At 41.9% G+C, this 22908-nt stretch overlaps 2 protein-coding genes across 3 annotated transcripts in view; one reads left to right on the top strand and one right to left on the bottom strand.

The window, feature by feature from the left end:
* The first annotated feature begins 417 nt into the window (after positions 1-417).
* On the top strand, positions 418-17236 carry GPRC5B (G protein-coupled receptor class C group 5 member B). 2 transcript variants are annotated; one of them, XM_039560247.1, is made up of 4 exons: positions 418-626; positions 6607-7620; positions 12179-12291; positions 13669-17236. In XM_039560247.1, exons 2-4 carry the CDS (start codon positions 6615-6617, stop codon positions 13711-13713), a joined length of 1164 nt encoding a protein of 387 aa, XP_039416181.1. In that variant the 5' UTR covers positions 418-626; positions 6607-6614; the 3' UTR covers positions 13714-17236. The 2 variants fall into 2 exon arrangements, with proteins under 2 accessions (XP_039416181.1, XP_039416182.1); XM_039560248.1 differs by having other exon boundaries at positions 505-626; positions 6611-7620.
* IQCK (IQ motif containing K) overlaps positions 16511-22908 on the bottom strand; it is a 38992-nt gene continuing 32594 nt past the window's right edge. The window contains exon 9 of the mRNA XM_039560519.1: positions 16511-18613. Coding sequence (XP_039416453.1) covers positions 18552-18613 — 62 coding nt within the window. The 3' untranslated portion in view covers positions 16511-18551. The remainder of the gene's footprint in view (positions 18614-22908) is intronic.

Below are 22908 nucleotides of genomic sequence, written 5' to 3'. Positions count from 1 at the left end.
TGTCCCCCTGTGCAAGTCTGCGCTTACAGCGCCGATACGTGCCCGGCTGCACAGCAGCGCGCTGTGACAGGGGGCGGGGTGGGAGTGCGTGAGTGTGAGGATGTGGTAGTGTGTGCTTGCGGTAGTGTGTGTTTGTGGTAGTGTGTGTTTGAGGGTGAGTGTGTGTGTCAGTGTGCGCCCACCTCCTCGCCGCGCCCCTCTCCCCTGGGAGCCGGGCAGCTCCGCGCGGCCAGGGCGCCCCGGCGTTGTGGGGTGCGCTGTCCCCGTCCCCGGGGTACCCCGGCCCCGCCGAGCCGGCTCGAGCCGCGCCGAGGGAGCCCGTGCCGGGCCGAGCCGGGCAGTGCCGGGCCGAGCCGTGCCCGAGCGGGGCGGGGCGGTGGGAGGGGGCTGGCCGCGGGGCCGGAGCGCGGCGGAGCGGCGGGCGCAGAGCGCGGCGGACACGGCTCCGCTCCGCTCCGCTCCGCAGGGCGCGCACCGGGGCCGAGCGCTCCATGAGCCGCCGCGGGGGCGGCCGGCGCTGCGCTCGCTCCCCGCCGCGGAGCCGCCGCGCCGCCGGAGCCGGGATGTGACTTGCGGAGGGCTGGCGGACAGAGCTGCCCCGCCGCCCTCGGCCCAGCAGACAGCGGGTGAGCCGGCGGCGGGCGGGGGGGACGGCGACCCCGGGCCGGCTCCGGGGGTGCCCCGGGGTAGCGCTGAGGGCGAGGGGGACGTAGCGGAGCCGCTCACCGGGCTCTGCGCCCTGCGCTGCCCGCGGAATTAGCCCGCTGGCCGCCAGCAGACAACAGGCTGGATATAGGAATCCTGAGGGGGGGATTAGACGGGATATAGGGCAGGACGGGGGGGGGGGGGGCTCGGAGCAGGGGCTGCGCTGCGGGGAGCGGGGCGGAAGGCTGGCGAGGAGGGCAGTAGAGTTCAGAGAGGATGGGGAAGAAGAGCGGGGACAGGCGGGGGAGAGAGGGACAGGAAAAAGAAGCCGAAGAGAGAAATGAGCGAAGGGACAAAAGAGAGGAGGCTGAAGCGGGATAGGTATCGTCCAGGAGGAGGAGGTTGCAGGCGGATTAAAGGGAGCCCGGAGCGGAGGCAGCCGCGCACCGGCCGCACGGAGGGGCCGCTTGGCCCCGCACCGCGTTCGTACGCGAGGTAGTTGTAGCCAAGCCCGGCACCTCATCGCAGTCCCCAGCGGGAGCTCAAGGGCAGTGGCAGGGAAGAGGCCGAGAGGAAAGAGCCTTTTGTTGGCCCCTGGCCGCCGCGGTCGGTCCCGGGGCTGGCGGGAGCCCTGGCTGGGTGCGGGTGCGCAGCAGTTTTCTCTCTAGTTAATTAAAAGCCCTGTCTCTGCGTTACCTCTCCGCAAAGCCACGCAGAGGGAGGATTTAGCACTTATGTGAACCCTTTGTTTACACCTGCCCTAATGTTTATCCCAAGGCTAACAGGATTTCCTGCGTGCTGAACCCAAACACCCAGTTTGGTGATCAGCGCTAGTACCGAGTAGCTGTTTATCGGGGATACCCTTGCTGCTTACCAGCAGGGAATATCAGGGCTGAGGTGTTGCCTCGCTACATCAGGAGGAATCAGGTGACAGAACCCATCTGCTAGAAGGCTATGACGTGAATAGGAACAATCTGAGAATAGCAAAGAAAATAAAAACGTTGATTACTGTTATTGATTGCTGTCGGTTGTGAATTCAACACCAGGCACTATGGTCAGAAGTATCTAGGTACACGTGATGCACAGATTCTGACCAAAAGGAATTGAGCTCCTAGAAAATTAGAAAGATAATTTCATAGGATATTCAGCATCACAAAGTATTTCTAAATGAAAGCAATACTTTTTCTACATGTCCTTTTTGGAGTGGAGTCTTGCCTTCTGTAACTGTGAGGCTGCAACAGAGCATGATGTGTATCTAATGCAGGGGCTGTCAAAATCCCTGCTGTATTTTTGCCTACAAAGCACAATTGCACTATTAATTGTTATTCTGGAAATACACACATCTCTTGAGTAGTCTGATCTCAACTTGGCTGTTGCTGCTCTGTTATCAGTCCTGGAGCTCATTCTTCAGATCTGATCAAAAGCAGCTGGCAGAGATCCTCTGTTGTGATTAATTCCTCACTCACTAGCATCTCTCCACAACACTTTGTGGTGGGGGCGGTTTGCTTTTGGAAATTGCACAGTGAACCATCCTTCTGCCTGTGTGGCAGAGCAGGTTACTATTTGTGCTACTATTGCTTATATTTACTAGATTGTTTTTCTTCTCTGTGATTGGATGTGTCTCCCTTTGTCAGTTGACTAACATTGGGACTCCAGGTACAGGAGCAGATAACGCATCTAACCATGAATAGCCTAGCCTTAAATCTTTGCACGATTACAGATTTATTCTGTATATATATTCTGTAGCAGCATACAGCAGTGTCTTTTTGATCCCTTTGCAAGCTTTGGTGAGAAGACTTTAGCTACAGAAAGCCTCGCTGATTTTTAACCGTGACAACTTTTTGATGACAACTGTGAGATTTTCTGTTTCTGCTTAATTGCTTGTAATTGTAGTTTGTACCCGCTGGGGTAGCTTTGTGTCTGCAATTTCTGTAGTGAGTCTATGCCAGATAATGTAATGAAGAGGACCTCACTCTGTAGAAAATAGTGGAGTTATTAGAGCTGCCACTGAGAGCAGATTTTGAGCCAAAAATTGAGTACTGGACTTGAAGCTGTCCTGCTAACTGTTTGCTGCTTTTGCCTAAAATGTGTAAGGCTTATTGATTAGAATATTGATTGTAAGTGTTCCTGATTGCTCTGGTTTCAGGTATGTTGCCTTAATGGCTTTACTGAAATAAAATTTTGGAGAGGAATCTGGGGGAAAAAAAAAAATCTCAAGTTGCATTTCCTTCCCTGTGAAGAGTTCATTCGAGTATGTGGGGGATGTGTGGGTACCACTGGCTGTATCTGTGCTGGAACGTTTCCGTGGCATTCCTGTGTTACTGTAGTTCTCTGGCATGAGAAGTGAAGTGCCAGCCGAATAGAGCGCTATTGTTACTGCCGTGAGGTTGCATAACTTTGGCAAGAGCTAATCTAGACATAAAGAGGTAAAAATACTCTTCCTCTACAGTTACTGATTTAGGTAACAACCAGCAGGAATGTGCAGAAAAATTTTACTACAAAGTCTCAAGAGATACGGAACTCTGCCACCCCACCCACTGCACATGCTTGAGGAAAATGCTATTTTAATAAAACCCGCATATTGATGTATTTATTTTTTTTCAAAAACAACTTTTCTGGCAATAAAACCCTCTCAGTTTTCCCTTAAAATGATTGAATCTGTGGTTTTAGCTAAAGTTGTGGTATTCCCTTGCCAGACTTGTGTGTTGTAATGCAGTGTTTTCCCTTGTTCTTACAACTTTCTGTTCAGTGCTGAGTACCAGCCCTAGAAAGAGGATTTTTTTGGCTGGTAATGTCTCAGGGGGTAGATTATTAATATTGCCCGTGTTTACCAAGTCAGGCAGAAATTGCCAGTAAACAGGCTGGAAACAGACTGCTTTATTGACAGCAGTTAGGAGGAAAAGACTCCTCCTTTGGAGACTTGGAGCCCTGCTTGCCAGCTGTGGTCTGGGCAGGATCTAGTGTTTAGTGAGACTCACTGACATTGGGTAGGAAATTATTTCACACCAGGAATGCCTGTCAGCAATCCTAGAGATTTCTTGGTCACTATTGTGGCTGTCTAGGACCTTTCTAAGAGGACCACTGGTTATCACAGCTTTCCCAAAAGTAGGAAGTAACTTGGGAAAATTCCTCCGGAGTTGAACACCTCTATATTTCAGAATACATCTTTTGAATTCTGAATATATTTTGTCACAGCTTAATTCCCCCTTTCCTAAAACTAACCACTTCTTCATGGAGGGGGAAATAGTCAAATTCATTAACCCTCCCTTCCCCCTCCCAAACACTTCCAAATAGGAAGAGGAAACAAATGATGGCCTGACAATATGACTGCTTACCCATGCAGCACAATCTCCATGGAAACAGACTGTCCTAGAATAGCTCAATCACATGAGGGTTACATGACATGAATAAAGTAATGAAAAAACTGGAAAATATCTTAGAACTGGGGATACTCACACTTAATTCATTATCCCCCAGGTCTTTGGAGAGTAGCTAATAAACAAAGCTAGTATTGAAAGCAATTTAGTCCATGCTTCTCATAATGTGTAAGTGATGGGATAGTGGAAAATTAACATGACCCTCATTAAGGGCTGTTTATTGTTTCTAGTTTGGGTGACATTTAGAATGAATTTTTAGTCATTTTCCACATGACCTCCTACTTCTTGAAGTGGTACCTCTGGTTTGGAGCATTGCCTTAGTAGATCCCAGTGGATTTCCTCCCTCTGTGTCAGCAGGCACTGACCACACTTTTTAGGATGTTTCAAACACACTAAAGAGGAAATTCACAAGTTGCAATAGGAATTGCCTGTGCATAAAAGGATTGGAGAACTATCTTCAGAATGTTTCCTTCTAGTTAATTATGTACTCAAAGGGCAAAGAGATTTATTGAGCGTAACCATATTCAATACAAAAATGAATCTATTTCACTGATGATTAGTTTTCTGCCTGTAAAGTCAGTGTTTTTAACATGGGTGTTGCGACAGAGTCATTGAAGAATCTGTTACACAGATCAGGTACAAACAAGTGTATATCCTACCAATTCACCATAAAGCAAATTACAGGTAGATAGAAAAAACAGATCATTTGCCCTTAGCAGGTCATTGCATCGTTAGAACATTGCAGCCCTTCCAAAAGTGCAAAGAATACTTTCTGTGGGCTGGCAGAGATCGCCCACTACCCATTTCCTGTTTGTCCAAGCCCAGATCACACCATTTGTTGCAGCTTCCACTTCTGAGATGAAGGTTTGTAACAGGATGTTTTGTATCCTGTGTGAACGAAGACCATAGAGTCACTACACGTTTATATTGGCCCATTTGCTGTCTTGGTGCCCCTAATAGGGAACATCAGAACCTCCCTTATCTGTCTCCTGATAGAGGCCAAAATGGTCATTGGTCATTACACAGTGAAACATTAGTTTGAAGATTCAGATCCTCAAGATTTAACTTTGGTCATTACAGGACTGTAAAGCACAGGACTGTAACACACAGGAAAATCCATCGTTCTCAGCTCTGAGAGACTCAGTACAGTTTCAGACAGCCTGTGTAAATTGGTTTTGTGCTGGTTATGACCGATCGTGCTCAATGCAACATTGCAGTGCTCCTTTAAATTGTTTTCAACTCTCATTGAAGTTTTCCAAGTTTTCATTAAAAGCAGTTCTAATCTACGAAATCTCTTTGGACAGGTAACCATTTAGGGCTGTTGTATGACTTACAAAAGAGCTACTGATAGTTTCTCTGCTTTTCACTTTGCATCCTAAACGTGTCCCATGAGCCTGTGACTCACATTGACTGACTGTTACTGCCTTTCCTTCCTCCTGGTCATACAGCACAAGTGGGAGTCTGCAACGTTCCTCACATCAATGAGGAAAATCCTGCTGGAACCTGCAGCACTAACTGCTAGTGAAGGTTAACAGAGTCAGGTTTCATATCTGCTCCACACAGTGTTTACTGCAGACTGCCCTTACAGGGAGCCTATGGCCGAGGCAGACTGGGAGTTAAAGGTTACATTTTTTAACAATCTCCTTTGCTCTGCTTTGCTTAAAAAAAGCAAATGCCATACCATGTATTTGTAAAACACCTAACCCATGTTCTTCCTAAAACTAAGTTGGCATTTGTCTGGGCTTTTGGTCCTGATGATCGAGTGGGGTGTGTACCTGGAGAATTTACCATTGTCCGCTCTCTGGATCCAGGAAGGCGGTGCTCTGGTTGTTGTTATTGGCTTTGGACTTGCTAGGAAGCACAATGAGGCATTCATTTTTGATTAGTTGATTGATGACACTGCATCTGAGCACCACTGTCACAGAGTATGGGATTTTTCTAGGCTACCATTCCCATTTCCAAATGCAATCTAAAGTCTGGACTTTGGAAGAGGATGAAAGAAGTGAATATGATAACTGCCTATTGATCGAGCATGAAAACAAGATTTTTTTTGTTTTTAAGGAAGTACAATGTTTATTTTCCTTGGGTTGTTTTATCCTTTAAAAAGAGATAATTTAAAAAGTGGTTTTGACTCTGCCTTTGTTCCAGTAAAAGGAGCAAGGCTGTGGGACAGTCTCATTGTGATACAGCTTACACTTGCATCAGGCCCAGTGCAACTTACACACACTTTAAACACCTTGGTTTGAATGTAGTATTAAACAGGTAGTAATTATCTAAGCATTGTAGATAATGTAATATTTGCAACAGGATACATAATTTTTTCTGGCTGTGTTTTAGGCCATTTGCAGGGGCAGAGTTTGGAAATGTTGTTTTCAATCTGTGCAAACAGAGCAATGAGTCATTTTGCATTCTGAGTACAACATGCAGCTTTTGGGAGGGCAGCGAAGGGGGCTGGGGGGAGGATGTGCCAGCTGCAAATCCAGTGCAAAAACTGTAAACATGGGCTACTGAAACAAGCTGGGCTTCAGTGGCTGTGAAATCCTCCAAACTGAGCTCTAGCTAAACAAGTATTTTGTTGTCTCAGACAGAAAAATGAAAACCTACCCAGCCATTGGTTTCTTCCTCCTCTTCGTGATCAGCTATGGCTCTTCAGAAAACTCCAGCACTCCTCGAGGGTGTGGACTGGATCTTCTCCCTCAGTATGTGTACCTGTGTGACCTGGATGCCATTTGGGGGATCGTTTTGGAGGCGGTCGCAGGGGCAGGTGTGCTGACCACATTACTGCTGATGCTGATTTTGCTGGTGAGGCTGCCCTTCATCAAGGACAAAGAGAAGAAGAGCCCCCTGGGAATGCACTTCCTCTTTCTCTTTGGGACTCTGGGACTGTTTGGGCTGACCTTTGCTTTCATCATACAGGAAGATGAAATGGTGTGCTCTACCCGAAGGTTTCTGTGGGGAGTTATCTTTGCCTTGTGCTTCTCGTGCTTGCTAGCCCAAGCCTGGAGACTTCGCAGACTCGTTCGCCATGGGAAGAGCCCATCTGGCTGGCATCTGGCTGGGGTGGCCATCTGCCTGATGCTAGTGCAGGTCATCATCGCAACCGAGTGGTTGATCCTGACCATTGTCAGAGATAACAAGCTGGCCTGCAGCTACGAACCGATGGATTTTGCGATGGCTTCGATTTACGTTATGTTCCTGATGGTATTTACCATGGGATTTTCTTTTTTCACTCTCTGTGGGAAGTTTAAGAAGTGGAAGAAAAACGGAGTATGCCTCATTATAACCCTTTTTTGTTCCATTCTGATCTGGGTAGCCTGGATGACTATGTACCTCTTCGGCAATGCTGAGCTGCAGAGAAGAGACAAATGGAGTGATCCCACTCTGGCTATTGCACTGGTGTCCAGTGGCTGGGTGTTTGTTATTTTTCACGCCATCCCAGAGGTCCACTGTACCATCCTTCCATCACAGCAGGAAAACACACCCAATTATTTTGATACTTCACAGCCAAGGATGCGTGAAACAGCTTTTGAGGAAGATATACAGCTTCCTCGGAGCTACATGGAAAATAAAGCCTTTTCAATGGATGAACATAATGCAGGTAAGAATTGGCTATAAAGGACTATATATTTCTGTAGTGTCAAGAAAACTCTCTGTATGAGACATTTTTCAGGTGTTGAAAATAAGGGTCATGAGAAATGCAATAATTTGCACACTACACATTGTTCCCTTTTACAGTTTTCACTAAGATATCACCTAGTGAGGGAGAAAAATGAAAAAAATGCAGAAAATACATGTGTTAGGTTAAACTGATTCTTCTGCACGTTGTTTTTTCTTTGAAAAACTGAACAATTTCAAATGCTATGCCAACACCAAAAGAATAAAAAGAATCACTGTGGAAAAAAATAATCTCTTTTAAATAATTTAAATGACATTTTTTGTAATTAGCAGTTATCAGCATTTAATACAAAATATTTTCCCAAAACCTCAGAAAAAAAATTAAGTGGTCTGTGTTACAAAATGCTCAGCCACTTGAGCAACAAAATAATTATTATTAATTATATTGCCATTAAAATGGATTTAGTCCCACTTTGTGTCCCTGCGGGGGAAGAAATGCCAAGTGGCTTATAGACAGTTCAAAGACAGCCTTTGTTCTGAGGGCTTGAGCATCTGAGGTTTCACAGAGGTTTCAAGGTAATTTGCCTCCCTTGTCATAGAACGATGTGTGATGACACATCATTAAAATTTGCAGTGGAAATGTTTCTGAGTGATCGCTGAAAGGACCAGCAACAACTGGGTGCTTCAGAGATCCAAGCCACTGGTGAACGTTTAACCCACGTCAGAAATCCCAGCGATGTCTCTGTGACCAGCACTGGGAAGCAGGAGCCCCATGGTGCTCTTAGGGGGGTTGTGGTCTGGTGCTGCCCCACACCTGGATAAAGGATTTTGTTACAGGTCACACTGATTTTTATTCACTCTAATTGAGAAGAATACTGGCTTGGTATCCCAGGCAGAAGTTGCCACATTGCTCTGGCAGCCCTTGAAAGAAGGCTTAGGGCACGTGGTCCAGGCACTTCACCTTCCTATTCATCTTTATGTGTCTTTGATTTCCTCAGGGTTTGATGTTTCCTCTGAGTGTAGACCAGACATGGAGGAGAATAGCACTTTTGTTTGGCACAGTGTCAGGTCAGGAAGACATTTTTTCCTCTTAAGTTTTTTAGCAGGAACTTTAAAGGTCTCCTTCTAGTAGGGAAGTTTGTTCTGTGAGTAGATACCGTAAGGGCAGTGGTAAAACAAAAAAATCCCAAGAATAAGAGAATGGTTGTTATTCCTAATGTTCCAGAGCAAGAGGCAGTTGCACTATGGACTGTTAAAAGCACTCTTCTTGTTTCTCTGTGGTGGTTTTTTTCTTACTGTCCTCCATCTCCCATTAAATTAATTTTGTAGTAAAGTAACTGCAGTGGCTTCAGTGAAGCTATTTCTGGCTAAGGCAGATCTAAGAACAAAATTGGATCTTTCACTCTGTATCCTTCCCATTCACGGATGCATTTAAAAAAAAAGAACTGGAAGCTCCTTTTTTATCTAATCATTCAGTAATTAAGTTTTTTTGTGACATGGATAGATGTATGATAACTATAAAACCATTCTACTGTCTATGATAGTGCAATTTATTTTCTGTTTTAATCTATCTGAATTATAGTACAATACAAAATAGATTTCCTTATCTGATGCCCTTATTAATGTATACCATAATAAATGCCTGTCATTCCTACTCCCATGGCATATAGGAATTTTTACTACATCAAAACAGATTAAATATTCCTTTGCAGCAGTTCTCTAAGGACTGGCTTGGGACAGCAGGGTTTGGAGACAAAACTTAGTAGTATGGTAGAGACTTAAAGTAAATACAGGCAATAATAACCAAGTGGCTAAGTCAGATCCCTGTGCTGATGGTTCAGTGGCAAAGCACCTGGAGTCTGTTTGCAATTGGCTCTGCAGGTATGTAGAAAATGTTCTCTTCTTCCATCCATTTAATTAGCCTCAATCTGAGAATTCATCATTAAGAGTTTAGAAATTAATGGAAGGGTACTTTCTTCAATTTTTATTCATACTTAAGAATGATGTTTAAGAATGGATGACCTACTAGTTGTAAAGTTTTGGAAGACATCATAAACAGAAAACACCTCTTAGTTCCCTGACTAATACTTGTTTCAGTAAATAGTTAGCTTTAAACAGAAAACATGCCCGGACAAACATATTTTCCATCAATTCTTGTTATTTCCACTAATACTTGTATAAAACAATTTCATAACTTTGCTCTTTTTAAAGATTTTAAGCAGCATTTTAAGGATCTGAACAGCCTTCAGGTTCAAACAAGCATATGTCCTCCTAGATTCCTCCTTTCTTAGCAAAAATGCAGCTTCAAGTTATGCATTGCAACAAGAGCTGCTCTGTTCCAGGAACAACATTAACCATTAATAAAGCAAACCTATTTTAAAGTCAGTAATTTAAACACCATTTAAACAGCATACTAATCTGGGATTTTAATATTCATATGATAGGTTGAAATATCTCTTCAAAAGAGTTATTTTCATAGGTGTGCCATTTAAAATTATATTAAAGTATTTAGAAAGCCTGGACAAAGAGCAGTTGACTGAGTTCTCAGTGCTCTCTGGAAGTGCAGTGCACACTAGCAGGGCAACCTCTGTAGGCAGAGAGAATTTGCCTTAAACAAGAGAAATCTGGATGTTCAATGTAGGATGCTACAGCTGTCAGGAAACCCAAGCCCAAGCAGCTCTCATTAAATTTCAGATATCATTAAATTTCATTTAATAACTTCTGGTACCACCAGTCACCATCACAGCCATTGCCTAAAAGCAAAGTGAACGAAATTTAAAATGTGTTAAAAAGAGGCTTTGACACAGTTGCTCAAATATTCTCAGTACTGCTTGGTTTTTACCTATACATACCCTATGCAAGTGATTGTATGTAATAGTAATGTAAAAAGTGCACAGAAAAATGGTAAAACGGGTGTGAGAAAAAAATCCCGAATGAGTATTTTGTCTACAAGCTTTATCACAGAGTCTCAAAAAAATGTAGACTGTTTGCAATTATAGGGAAAGAAAATTTAGCAACATGAAAGTGAATTTACTGGCTCTTTAAGGTAACTTTGAAACGACTGTGGATATTTTGTGTAAATATTCTGTATAAATATGTAAATATTTCAATGATTGCATGCACGATAAAGATTTTTTTTCTTGGTGTGTACTAGCAAATACCAGTGCAGTCAGGTCTGTTTATCACACAAGAAGTAGTCAAATAGCAAACAAAGAAAAGTTCCTGACCTTGAGATGGTTAAATATCCAATAAAAAATACTTAGTTCCAGTTTAGGCATTTTCGTAATTTTTTCTCCCAGTGTTCTGCAAAAATATGTAATTCTAAAATGCAGAGTAAGTGAGGGTCTGTATGTATCTGAAGTCAACAGCTGAGCATTTGCAGGGTGGAATTTCTAAATTTCCATGGTAAATCAATATTGTTCTTGGTGCACAACTCCCAAAGAGAGGCGCAGCAGTGGATAGAGGACAGCATATGGCAGTAGGATCCATTTAAATCTTCTACACAGAGCAGAGCAACTACATTGGAGAGAAATCCTGGCTTCATTAAAGCCTGTGCTGAAATTCTCATAAACTTCAGCTCATTCACGACTTCAGCCAGAGTCTCTAGAATTCTAATTTGAATTAAATCTAAGAGAAATTCTTGCCCCAGGTGCCTGAACTGGGCATGTTTCTATTTAGCAGCTGACAGATGAGTATTGCCCGTTGTGACCACGCACGTCATGTGGATAAATGAGCTCTGTTCCCTGGCCACGTCTGAGTTCAGTGAAGCCATTATTTACCCTCGAAATTAAAGAGGGAGTTTGTATGTGCCAGTCCCCAGACTGGTTTAGAGAGAGCAGCATATCCCTCACTATTCATATCTCTCAGTCAGAATTTACGTCTTGAACCGAAACTTGTGCTAAAATTAATGGGGAGACCGATTTATCCCTGGTATAAACAGTCAAAAGGACAATCAGTATCTCCTTTCTTGCTTCAGCCATTTGCCATGTTTAAGCTATTGGAAAGCAATATTTACTCCATCTTTCTAGTTTCTCAGAGTAAGTATAATCTGAAACATCTGGAAAATCCTTATGTGCTAGTCATGCTGCAGTAATGCTCAGGGGGTTGTGAGCATTGCTTACTGGCTTGAGCAAGGCTTTGGATCCCTGTCCACTGAGTTTGATAGAAAGCAAAATGTAATGCATTTTACTTAACCCCACAGTATCCAGCCCAGCACAGGGAGCACTGTGCGAAACGCATTGTGCAAGATCCATCACAGGTTCAGTGACTGAAGACATGGAGCTCCCACTCCAATGAGATTAAGCAAGCTTCAAAAATATGGTTCCATTAAATTTTTTCCCCTCCACAGCAAACAGTTCATTTAATGTAAATCTGATTCTTCTGCGATCCGTTCCCAACGTGTAAGAGAAACAGCTGTTCAAAAGCAACGTGGAAGTTAAAATCAGTGGCAAAGTTCCCAATAACCAAACTGGAAGGAAGATACTCTGTGATTGCACAGCTTTAATTGTGTTCTAAGAGCAATCTCTCTTTTCCAAACACAGCGCTAAGAACAGCAGGATTTCGAAACGGCAGTTTGGGAAGCCGGCCTAGTGCTCCTTTTAGAAGCAATGTTTATCAGCCAACTGAGATGGCAGTTGTGCTAAATGGTGGGACTGTAAGTATCAAAATGTGATGATTTAAGAAATCTTTGAAATGCACTGATATATACAACCACTACTAATTGAGAAACCTGCTTTTGCTTATTCACAGCAGGGGGAAAGCTATAAATGAAAATTTAAGGCAGCAAGCATGCATGTAATGCTTCCCTTCCTTCTAGAAAATATGTAATTAGCAAGTATTTTGCATTTGTTTACTTGGCTATTCACATTTTGCAGTGCAGCTTCAGTGAACCAAGTTTTTTTGTGAGACAACATATTCAATGGCCCTTTCAAATTAATTTTGTGTTAAGGTATTTAACATAACTATTAAGTGACACCTTTTATAACCTGGGTTTTTTCAAGATGATGTGAGTCACACAGATGTTTTTAGGCAGTATATTACTTTAAATAATTGTTGCAGATAATGGTGGTGTCTCACATATCTTCCATTTTCTTGTAAAATACATGTAATTCTTTGTAACTTACAGATTTGTTGCTGCCAGATTTGTACATCTGTTGAAAAGGGATTCATAAAAGAAGAATATAGAATATTTTAATGTTAATAGCACTGATTTTTGTTCCTTAGAGAATAGTTTGGCACGTTATTCTTTGATAGACCTGTATTTTTGCAGCCTGGTTGTTGTAAGATTGGTTTAGTGATGCCAAACGGACTTTACAAATGTTTTTCACGTGATGTCTTGCTTTCACTTAAGACATTTCATATGGCAGGCATACTGTTAAAAAAGAAGAATTTTCATCCCCACATTTTCCATGCATATCTACATGCTTCTTAAAAATCTACTCATGAGCCAGTTTATACTCATGTGAGTTGGGTTTTCTTTCTTTTGAATCATGAGCTGATTCCATAACTCAACCTCTACATTTAAAACCAAATAACATGAACTGATTGCAGGTCTGGTTTTGTTTTTAAATAAGTAAAGTTTTGGCTGATTTTAGTGAACAAGAGGGACTAGATACAAGCATTCTCCTGTGTGGGTAAGACTGTGTGAAACATGTCAACTTGAGTAAAATGAAAAGGCTTGGCTTTGCTGTCAGTAATGGATTGCATCCTTCTGATGTTTGGATTCATCTCTGCCTGTTTTCTGATACCAGAATGTGCAGCTCAGGGAGAAGGCAGTTAAAGGACGAGAAGCTTGAGAATTTGGGTTTTTTGTTTGTTTTGCTTTGTTCTGAGTTGGATACAAAGCTCATGTTTATATATAGCCATGGTTTTACAGAGAGATAAATGCATTGTATGGTGGAAGATGAGTTTCTTTGTATCACTTTGCTCTAGAACTACCATCTGGAAAGCTGTCATGTACGTGTAGCATGATAATACTGATTTTTGAACAGTCTAGATCTCTCAGTTATGGGTTTATTATCCTTATTTCCAGATACCAACTGCTCCGCCAAGTTACACTGGACGACACCTCTGGTGAAAGGCTATAGGCTGTAGAAAATAAGAATCCTTGTTGCAGATGTTGTTCCCTGGCAGTGTGTCTTTGAGGGAAGGAATCCATAACAGTACCAGAACAAAGCAACAAAACATCCAGGATCTTTCGAAATCCTACAGAGGATTTTGCCTAAATGTGAACACCATTGAACTGAGAATTGCTAAAACAAAATTGTAACACTGAAGCTGAATCTAATTTAAAACAGAAGTTGGCACACCTTAAATTGGAAGAGGGGATGTTGTATTTTGAAGTGTAAGATATTCTCTTGTCTGTAACTTGTGTGCCAGGCAAGCCTGGTTTTGGTGGTTGCCAGTTGCCTGCAAAATACCCTCCTCTCACCTAAACTTAATTCATGTTGCCACAAGAGATTGCCACTACAGTGTGAAAACACGCAGGGTTTCTTTCCATTTTTCTCCTTTTCCTGTCATTTCAAACGCCACGAGAAGTCCCTTGTTTGCTCCTCCCCAGCTGTACTGTACAGTCACGCAGCATCGTGCGTAGCCAGACATCGTCCCTGTGGCACCTCCGTCCCCGTGGCGCTCTAGGCTGATTCTCTGCTCTTCAAAAGCTGGCCTAGGAGGGGCAGTTCTGGAGGGATGAAAGGTCTCTGCATGTTATGGAGCTTCTCGGGGCACAGAGGACGAGCAGAGGTCCAGCACAGGCCGCTCTCCTCGGCCCCGTGGGATGGCTGCCCTGGTGTCCAGCCCAGCCCCAGGCGTGGGCCAAGAGCCGCGCGCTCCCACGGCTCCTGCAGGCGCAGCCGTTCTTGGAGGGATGAATTCTTGCCAAGCCATGGCTGGGACAGGCTGTGGCTGGCGCTGGCAGCAGCAGGAGGTGCTGGTGGTGCTGGTGGAGGGCAGGAGGCCGCTCCTGAGCCCCCTGGGCTGAGGGTCAGGCAGGAGCTGGGGGCAGCTGAGGAGCGCTGAGCCCGTGGGCGACACGCGGCAGTGGAGCGGGTGGGACCCCCTGAGCCCCTGCTCCTACAGTCCAGTCCCCTCGGCTGCAGTTGTTTGTGCATTTAAATGTGGTTGTGCATTTTAGTGCCTAGAGAGTAGAATCTCTGTGCTGGAGGTGGTTTGTTGTTGTTTTTGTTTATTTAAGGTGGTTTCTTCCCTACTCCTCCCCTGCCCATCCATTTTCTTGGGTTGATATAAGGCAGACTTTTCAAAGCTTTTTATCTTTGTTTTCTCCAGGTTATTTAAAAGGTTCCCATTGCCCATTTGTTGTGCCATGGTTTTTCATTATGTTCAAGCAATCATTCCTTTCTTTAACATTTAATGCATATCAGACATTGAAAACATCACTGTATCCTCACTGTTTGGCCAATGTTAATCTTAGCTTTCGTCAATACTAAAAGCTAATTGTTTCTACTTGAAGGCATAGGAAACATATAACAATTAAACTTTGCATATGCTGTAATAAAAATATATATTTTCAACCTAAAAAAAAAAAAATAAAATATACAAATAACCGAATAGCTTAGTAGCTTCACAGAGAGAAGTTACTTGCTGTATACTGCAAAAGAAAGACAAGCTTTTTATTTTTCAAGAGTCTTCCTGATTCCTCATGTACCTCCATTTCTACTGAATTAGGAACCTAGTCCTGCAGACTTGTACTCCCACGAGTAGTCCCGTCGACACCAGTAGGTCTACGTGCAGGTACAGAGGCTGCAAGACCAGTCCCTAAGTGTTGCACACAGATATAGTGTATATATATATGGAAAAATATATATTGCCGTTGTTGCCATGATCATCTTATGGGGTTTTATTTCAAAGCCCTTCTCCTCCAGAAGCAATGTTTTTCTGTCATGCATGAGTGAAGGAGTATGTCAGCTCCCCCCTGCCCTCCCCTCCTCAAGGCAAAGGAAGCATGTGCTTGTTTTAGGGGTCCTTTCTTTCATTTTGTATGCAACTAGATGGCCTTAGTAACCAAGTAGGGTAGGGGTGGATATTGCATGCTATCCAGTGACTTAGAAATACATTTTGCTTGTTATGAGCAGAGCTTTGATCAAATAAGAGAATATTTAAGATAATGATAGCTACCCAGAAGACGTAATTTGGAACAATAAAAAAAACTTTCCATCACTCGCCTGCAAAATTTTGCTTTTAAAAACCAGTTAAAAAAATCCCTCATAAAATTCTTATAGTAAAAACATATAAGATGACCATGGCATAAATGGTAGGACAGTTTTCTTTTAAAAAGTTTATCATGCTACGACCAAGACTTATGAATTATAATACACATTTTACAGACCTTTGACAAAATCTGTACAAGAAATAGTTATCTTAAGAAACTTTCTTTTTCTTTTTCTAGATGTGACTGAATTAATAAATAGAGTTCCCAATCCTGCTTCTGATGAACTTGTTTGTAATTTTGGGGCTTAGGCAAAGATATGGCCAGATCCTACAAACTGCTATTCACATGACCAGTCTCACTGTGTTAGTCATGTGGACCAGTCACAAAATTAAAAATTAGCAGGATTGGGTTTAATGTGTGGTGGTGAATGTGTGGCAATAGATTAGGAGGGTCTTTATTTCCCAACTTTATACAACTAGTAATGAGCAACTTTTTTTTTGTAAGTCACTAGTCTGTGATGTAAAATGCCCCAAAATAAAACTGTCATTGAAGAAAGGCACCTTTATGTTAACTTATATTTTTGTTACAGTATTTACTTTTGCCTTTTTTGAAAGTTTTCTAGAATGTAGAGCATCTGTGAACAACATAATAAGTAAGTAAGCACAAGCCTTTCACAGTTCTCCTAATTATAATTAGCTTTTATTACTATAAAAGCTACTATGTTGGCCCTTGGTGGTTATGTGCTCATGGTGTTTCCATGCAGAAAAATGAAATCACAAAGCATTTGACAAAACTATTACCAAAACAAGATCTATAATGACTGGCTTTTGATCAATGGCAGGAAAAGAGTTCAAAGTCATACAGATCCTGTCCTGCTTTCAGATGGGTTGAGGGTGTTTGACACTTGCCAGAAAATATGTAGCATCTTCAGAAGAGCACTCTCAATCCATCCAGTTGTTTCTAGAAACAAGGTACATGAAATACTGTAGAAGTAGCTGTTTCTGCTTTTAGTCTAAACACAGGCATCTTGGTTGGCTTTGTTTGAGCTCGATGCCTTGGGTCTAACCAAAGGCCATACAAAAGGGAGCATTGTAGCTTTTATAATAAAACAATTGGACTATTCTACCAACTTACAGGATTACAAAGCAGGTGCTTTTTATTAATTGATGAGAGCTAAAGCTCATTTTTGATAGATAATATATATTTATTAAATGTATTAACGTGTGTTTTATAACGTACCCTTTTTCCCGCTGACTGTTGCATACTGGTATCTTATTAAGTACATCTTTAAAGGATTTTCAAGACAATCAATGTGTACCATGATGACTGTACATAAGTATACAAAACTACAAAGGTTGTAAAGCATGGGCAAATGTTTTATTTTCAAAATGCTGTTCTTAACGAGAATAAAGGCTTTACTATTTACTTACAATGTTTGTGTCCACTTGGTTTTAAAATCCACCCAAAAATTTTCCATTGCAGTGAGCAGTGCTACAGACAGAATTGTCCCTTGGTACAGTTCCTCAATACAAGCAAAGTTAAACTGAAGGAAAGGACTCCTAAACCACATTCCTCCACCTTTGGCCACATTCCCACACTTACCCTTAGCTCTGGCACCTATCGAACCCACAGTGAGCCAGTCAAGGAGCTCAGCAGCCAAACTCTTAACACAAAAGGGATATTTTTTTCCCCCTGTTGGCTCAGCAGTCTCCTGTTCTGGTTCAATTGCTTGTGCTTGGAAAAGAAGAGGACAGGAGAATACAGCTGGGCTTGAAGGGTGCAGGATGAGAGTTTTTTCTTCAAGTGGTTTGATTTTCCAGATCTGGTGTAATAACCATCATCACCAACCAGGAAAAAACCCAAGGGGTGGGTACTGGTGTAACAGTGAAGACAAAGTCTGTGCAAGTGATGGAAGAAATCCCCTCTGGAACCACAGCAAGCGCAAGAGACCACTAGCATGTGTCCATTCAAAACAACTACACCTTTGACTCACATGGAATTATTTGCATTTCTTCTACTATCTTCTCTAATTGTGAAATTATAAAGGACTATGTTTGACAGGGCTAAGTTAAAAAAATAATAAGGGTTCCTTAGCAAGGGGCCCAATCTGATTTTTACGGTGCTTGGACCTGATGTAAGTAAGTAGCCTGCATAAAACTGCTGAAAATGCTGACACTGGGATCTTAATTCTACACTTTCTCAGCACATGTGCTAAGTGGTAACAAAAGGGCCTTTGACTTTTCTCCCCTGCAGAAATGCAGAGCAACCCCAGCTCTCGTTGCCTTCCGTTGGAATGGCAGGGGCACAGCATTTCTGCAAATCAAACCATCCTGAACAGAGCCTGGATTTGTGTAAATTGTCACAGCTCTGCAGGAGTCAGAGAAGTCCAGTTTATGATAAATGAAGATTTTTGCTTTAGCTTTAACACTTTGCCTACGCGTGGGTGTAACCCCGTTTAATTTCATCCAGAGTTTTGTTCCTGTCAGAAAAGGTTTTAAGTGAGCATTCAGGAACACAAGATAAACACAGATTCAACATTTTTGGCTAGATGTGCACCATTCCATCTGTTTTAACAGAATTGTGCTCACTTAGACTAAGACTGAATTTTGTCTTGGCATGCTGGGTCCTTACATAATCTGCCTTTGATTTACCTCACATGCAAAAGTAAAGGCTTTAATGCTAAGAGAGTTTCTAAATCAGTATCACAAAGTCCATGAGCTCTGTGCTTTGCAGTTTTAGTGAGGAAACTAGAATTGAGATGTTGAAGGATTTTGTGTATGTTTGTCCAGCTCTTCTGATTTTCTTCTCACTGCAACCATACCAAAAAAAAAAAATTAACAGGCAGAAAAACAAAAAAGAAAACATCCATACTTGCACAGCAATTACTCTGTTGTTCAAGAAATAAATAAAAATCCCCTGCCCAGCCCAAAAAGCGTATTTCTTCTTTGCATGGTGGTTTTTTTTCGTGTTTTGACACAGCTTCAGCACTCAGATACTTGCACATGGTTCTCTGTGCCAGCTGTGGGAATTGTGCATGTGTAGCTGAGGGCAGAGCTGTTTGCTAGTAAAAAGTCACTGGATTGTTTAAAAAAGAAAAATTGAAAGCAGCTCTTTGAGGTTTTTGCTTTGAAGAATTTTCACTTAAAAGTCAGTGATGAAATCATACAGTTCACCTAGTATATAAATATATTTTTGTCATTTAGGACAACAAGCAAGGTCAATAAAGAATAGTTTTTCTATGTCTCAGTGGAAAGAAGAATGTTATCCATGTGATTGCAAAGGGTCTGCCAAATGGGAAAAATCAGTCAAACAAAGAGCACAGGGTTGCTTGCTGGAGTAAACAATTCTAAATGAACAAAAGCTCTACATAAAAGTAAAACGTCCCACCCCCTAGTGAAAGCTGTTTTCAAAGCTGTATTCTTTCAGAATGCTGTAATACAGATTAACCTAATGTTTTTCTTCTGCTGATACAACAGTCTGGTTCCTCATTCTACTCCTGTGATTTCAGCTATCTTATTCTGGTTTTAATACTTTAAAATTTTACAAACTGCCTTTCAACTTAAAAAAATCTGCTTTTTATTTCCTACACTTCAGAAGATGCATCTGTACTATACACCTTTTACATCAAGCAAGTTTGTTGGAAAATTTATACATAAAAGCTATGCTGGAGGCAAAGAAAGCCAAATAATCCCCAAAAAATCCCATTTTGTCCATACAGTTTCAGGAGAGCTTAGTTACCCTTCCAAGGCATGCAACTGAAAACCAGCAAACAAAATCCTCTTGATACATACAAGGAATGCTGGGCTGCAGCAGGCCCATGTGCTAATTTAAGGTGCTCAGTGTGCTCCCAACCTGGAGGATCTCAGCTCACAGAAAGCATACAGGAAAAGTGCTGTATGAGGAGGGACACAGCAATCCCTTAGAAACCCCAAATGAGACTGCAGCAGCAGGATAAACCCTGTTTTACAACGGTCAAGGCAACACAGGCCCAGTGCCTCGATGGCACTAGATCCTTCTGGATTTTAGGGCTTCTGTTTGTACAGCTGTTAAGGAGAAAAAGCAAGAGTGGATTTAATATCCCACATGACTACGAGTGTCCTGTATACAAAATACTTTCTATTGCATTGAATTTTATCTAATATTCCTTGATGTGATGAGGCTGACGTTTGCAAATATTTAATAAAAATTGCAACACTCAGAAACCTTAGGGCTCACACACTTTCACATTAAAATGAGCAGGTGTTCTAGGTATCTGCTAGCAGTGCTTTTAGTCAGTAGTGTCCATGTCTTATCATAACCTGTGTTACTTAAGCATAACAATTTCCAATCACATCACACCAAGCAGGAAGCACAGGCTGTCAGCATAAATCTGGATTTCAGGCAGTTATGTAAATAGTTTTTGACATATACTTGCTTCTTATGCAGATAGAAAAGTAAGATGTCCTCAGGATTCAGATAACCTGGAAAGATGGAGAACAAAGCTGCCTGGCTACGTTTTTTCAGTAGAAATCTCCATTGGAGAAATGTATTTTTCAGGCTGTGACACCTCACACAGAACTAGCTTGCTTAAAATATTTTGAAATGCCCAAGGAAGATGTTTAGAACAACTTACAGTACCTGATAATCCGGCCCGTTTCTTTCAGACAACACAAATCTAAAAGCAATGAATGGTGTAAATGTCAACATCAACAACCTGGCTCACAGCTGTGCCATTCCTTATGCTGAGTTTTAACCATTTCAGTCTTAGAAGTCCTATCATTCTTTCAGCAGAGGGAGAGAGCCATTTCAGTTTTCAGCTGCTTTTAGAAAGTATTGAAAGCTGAACCTGAGCAGCACCGTTCCCATTTCATCCCTCCGTGTCCGCGGTCGCTGTGTGCAGCCGTGCAGGGCCAGCTCCCACCACTGCACAGCTGTGATTCTGCTGCACTGGACACCATTCCTGTTTCTCTGCTGAGCTTTCCTGCATGCTGGGGAAAGGCGTATGGACATAACTGGGCAGAACAAACTGCCCCAGGATGCCATTTACACAGTGGGGATTGCAACTGTGAGCTGCTGCCAGTCTCAGGGCAATGCCAAGGAAACTGTTCTCACAGAAGGCTGGATTCATAAAAATTACAAGCACTTGAAATCTCAAGGTGTTTGTGTAACTGAGTGTATGAAAATTATCTACAGAGAATGCCTAATTTAAGGAGGTGCAATATTAGAATTAACACAATCATGCTCATTGGCAGCATGATCAGTATTTCATGCACTTTTAAACATCAGCTCCTGTTTGAAGTCCTGAGACACAGAGGAACTGAGGTCCTTAAGTGCTGTAACTGTGTAAGTTAAGAAAAAAATATAATCTCACATCTCACTTATTTCTTCTAGTACTGGTATTTCTACCTGAATAGGTCATATGGACAGAACAGTTTAACTTGCTAGCACTATGTTTCAGTCTCTTTACTGTATTTTTCAGTCTTTTTACTCCTTACTCTTAGTTTTTAATAGTGAGAAAATCTGATTAAACTATGCTTTAGTCACATGCACGTTCTAAATTACAGGACACTATAGGCACCACTGCAATAATAAGCACTAGTGGGGACTGTGATAACTTTCTTTGGAGGTGAGGTGGGGGCTGTTCTTGAGGAGCACAACTGTTAATTTCTATTTTTGATCTGCTATTCCTACTACAATAAAGGCATCTACTGCTTGGTCTGCCACGTTCCTTGGGAATGCAGCTCATTTGACACAGTTTATCATGTATGTGCTGCAACGCAGAGGCACAGATGATGGCTAAGGGAAGCACTGGAAAGTGTCTGGGTTTACTGTTCATTAGCTCCTGAGAAGGGAAAATTCAAAGATCTGCAAGTATTGTAGCTGTCTGAGGGCTGGCTTTTGTCCTATTTATATAAGCACTAAGTTCAAACATCCTTAACATCTAATTTGGATGGCAGACATCATTTTCCCTCATCTTAATGTACAGGACTGATGTTCTGGTTTGACACTTGGTTGTTTCAGCATAACAGTGAATAAACTATGACCTACTTTGTGCACTACTGTGTAACACAACTGGCTTGTGACAGTAGCTTATGAAAGGTTTATACACCCACACTTTCTATAGAGTGCACTTCTTCATAGAGCTCCAAGGACTACATTTAGTAATTTAAACAGTTGAAAACAGTAATGAAAGATACTATAGACTCAGACTATAAGAAGATGAAAATCCATTAAAGAAAATCTATTGGAATAACTTATTAGCAGGGGCTTAGAGTAAAATATATATATAGAAAGGAGTTTCACCCTAGCCTCCCAATGAAATGCCAGAGAAGCCTGAACATGAAATTGGAGCCACCAGCAATCTTGCTGAAATAAGACCTGACTTTTAAAGAGACAGTTTTTTTATAAAGTGTTTATAATTTTAGCCTCTTACTATTGGAAGCCTGCCTGTATACAATTATTAGTGAAACCTTTCACTCCAGGAAATACTTAGTCACTAGTGATAGGAAAATGATCTATTGAATACAGATACATTAAACAAACAAATGATAAAATGGAAATTATGCCCATGGACACTCCTGCAAAACATGAATCTGAAATGGAACTGTCAGAGGATCACTCGGCAGAAGAGGCTTCTGCAAGATGGATTTTAAAATGTGACAGGACAAACCTAATTCTCCAAATGAGGAGCAGGGCTTGTCAAATGCTTAGTCTTTCTTTCATGACTGTAGAGGACAAAAAGTTTCAGGGCATTTTTTAATTCAGTTAGGATCAGATTAGCAAAGCAAGAGCTGACATACAGGAGACTTCCAAACACCAACATTCAGATGCATATAGGAAATAAGGGCTGAAAGATCTCTAGCAGAATTTGTTTGTGCAATGGACCATTGCTTTCCTCATATTTTGACAGAAAGACTCAGAATTCATTAGAATATATTTGAATGGCATTTTTACAATTCAAGATGTACAAAAAGGAAATATGGGAAGATACAAGTATTAAAGGAGATCAACAACTGACATGAACACCTGAGTTAGAAGAGAAAAAACTACAGAGAATTAGAGGTACTGGAGACTATTGCTTACAATTATTCAAGTGTCCTCCAAATCATTCAATGACCTGAGATT

Source organism: Corvus cornix, chromosome 14 (assembly GCF_000738735.6).
Source record: "Corvus cornix cornix isolate S_Up_H32 chromosome 14, ASM73873v5, whole genome shotgun sequence".
Taxonomy (NCBI): domain Eukaryota; kingdom Metazoa; phylum Chordata; class Aves; order Passeriformes; family Corvidae; genus Corvus; species Corvus cornix.
This window is presented reverse-complemented; position numbering and strand designations above follow the sequence as displayed.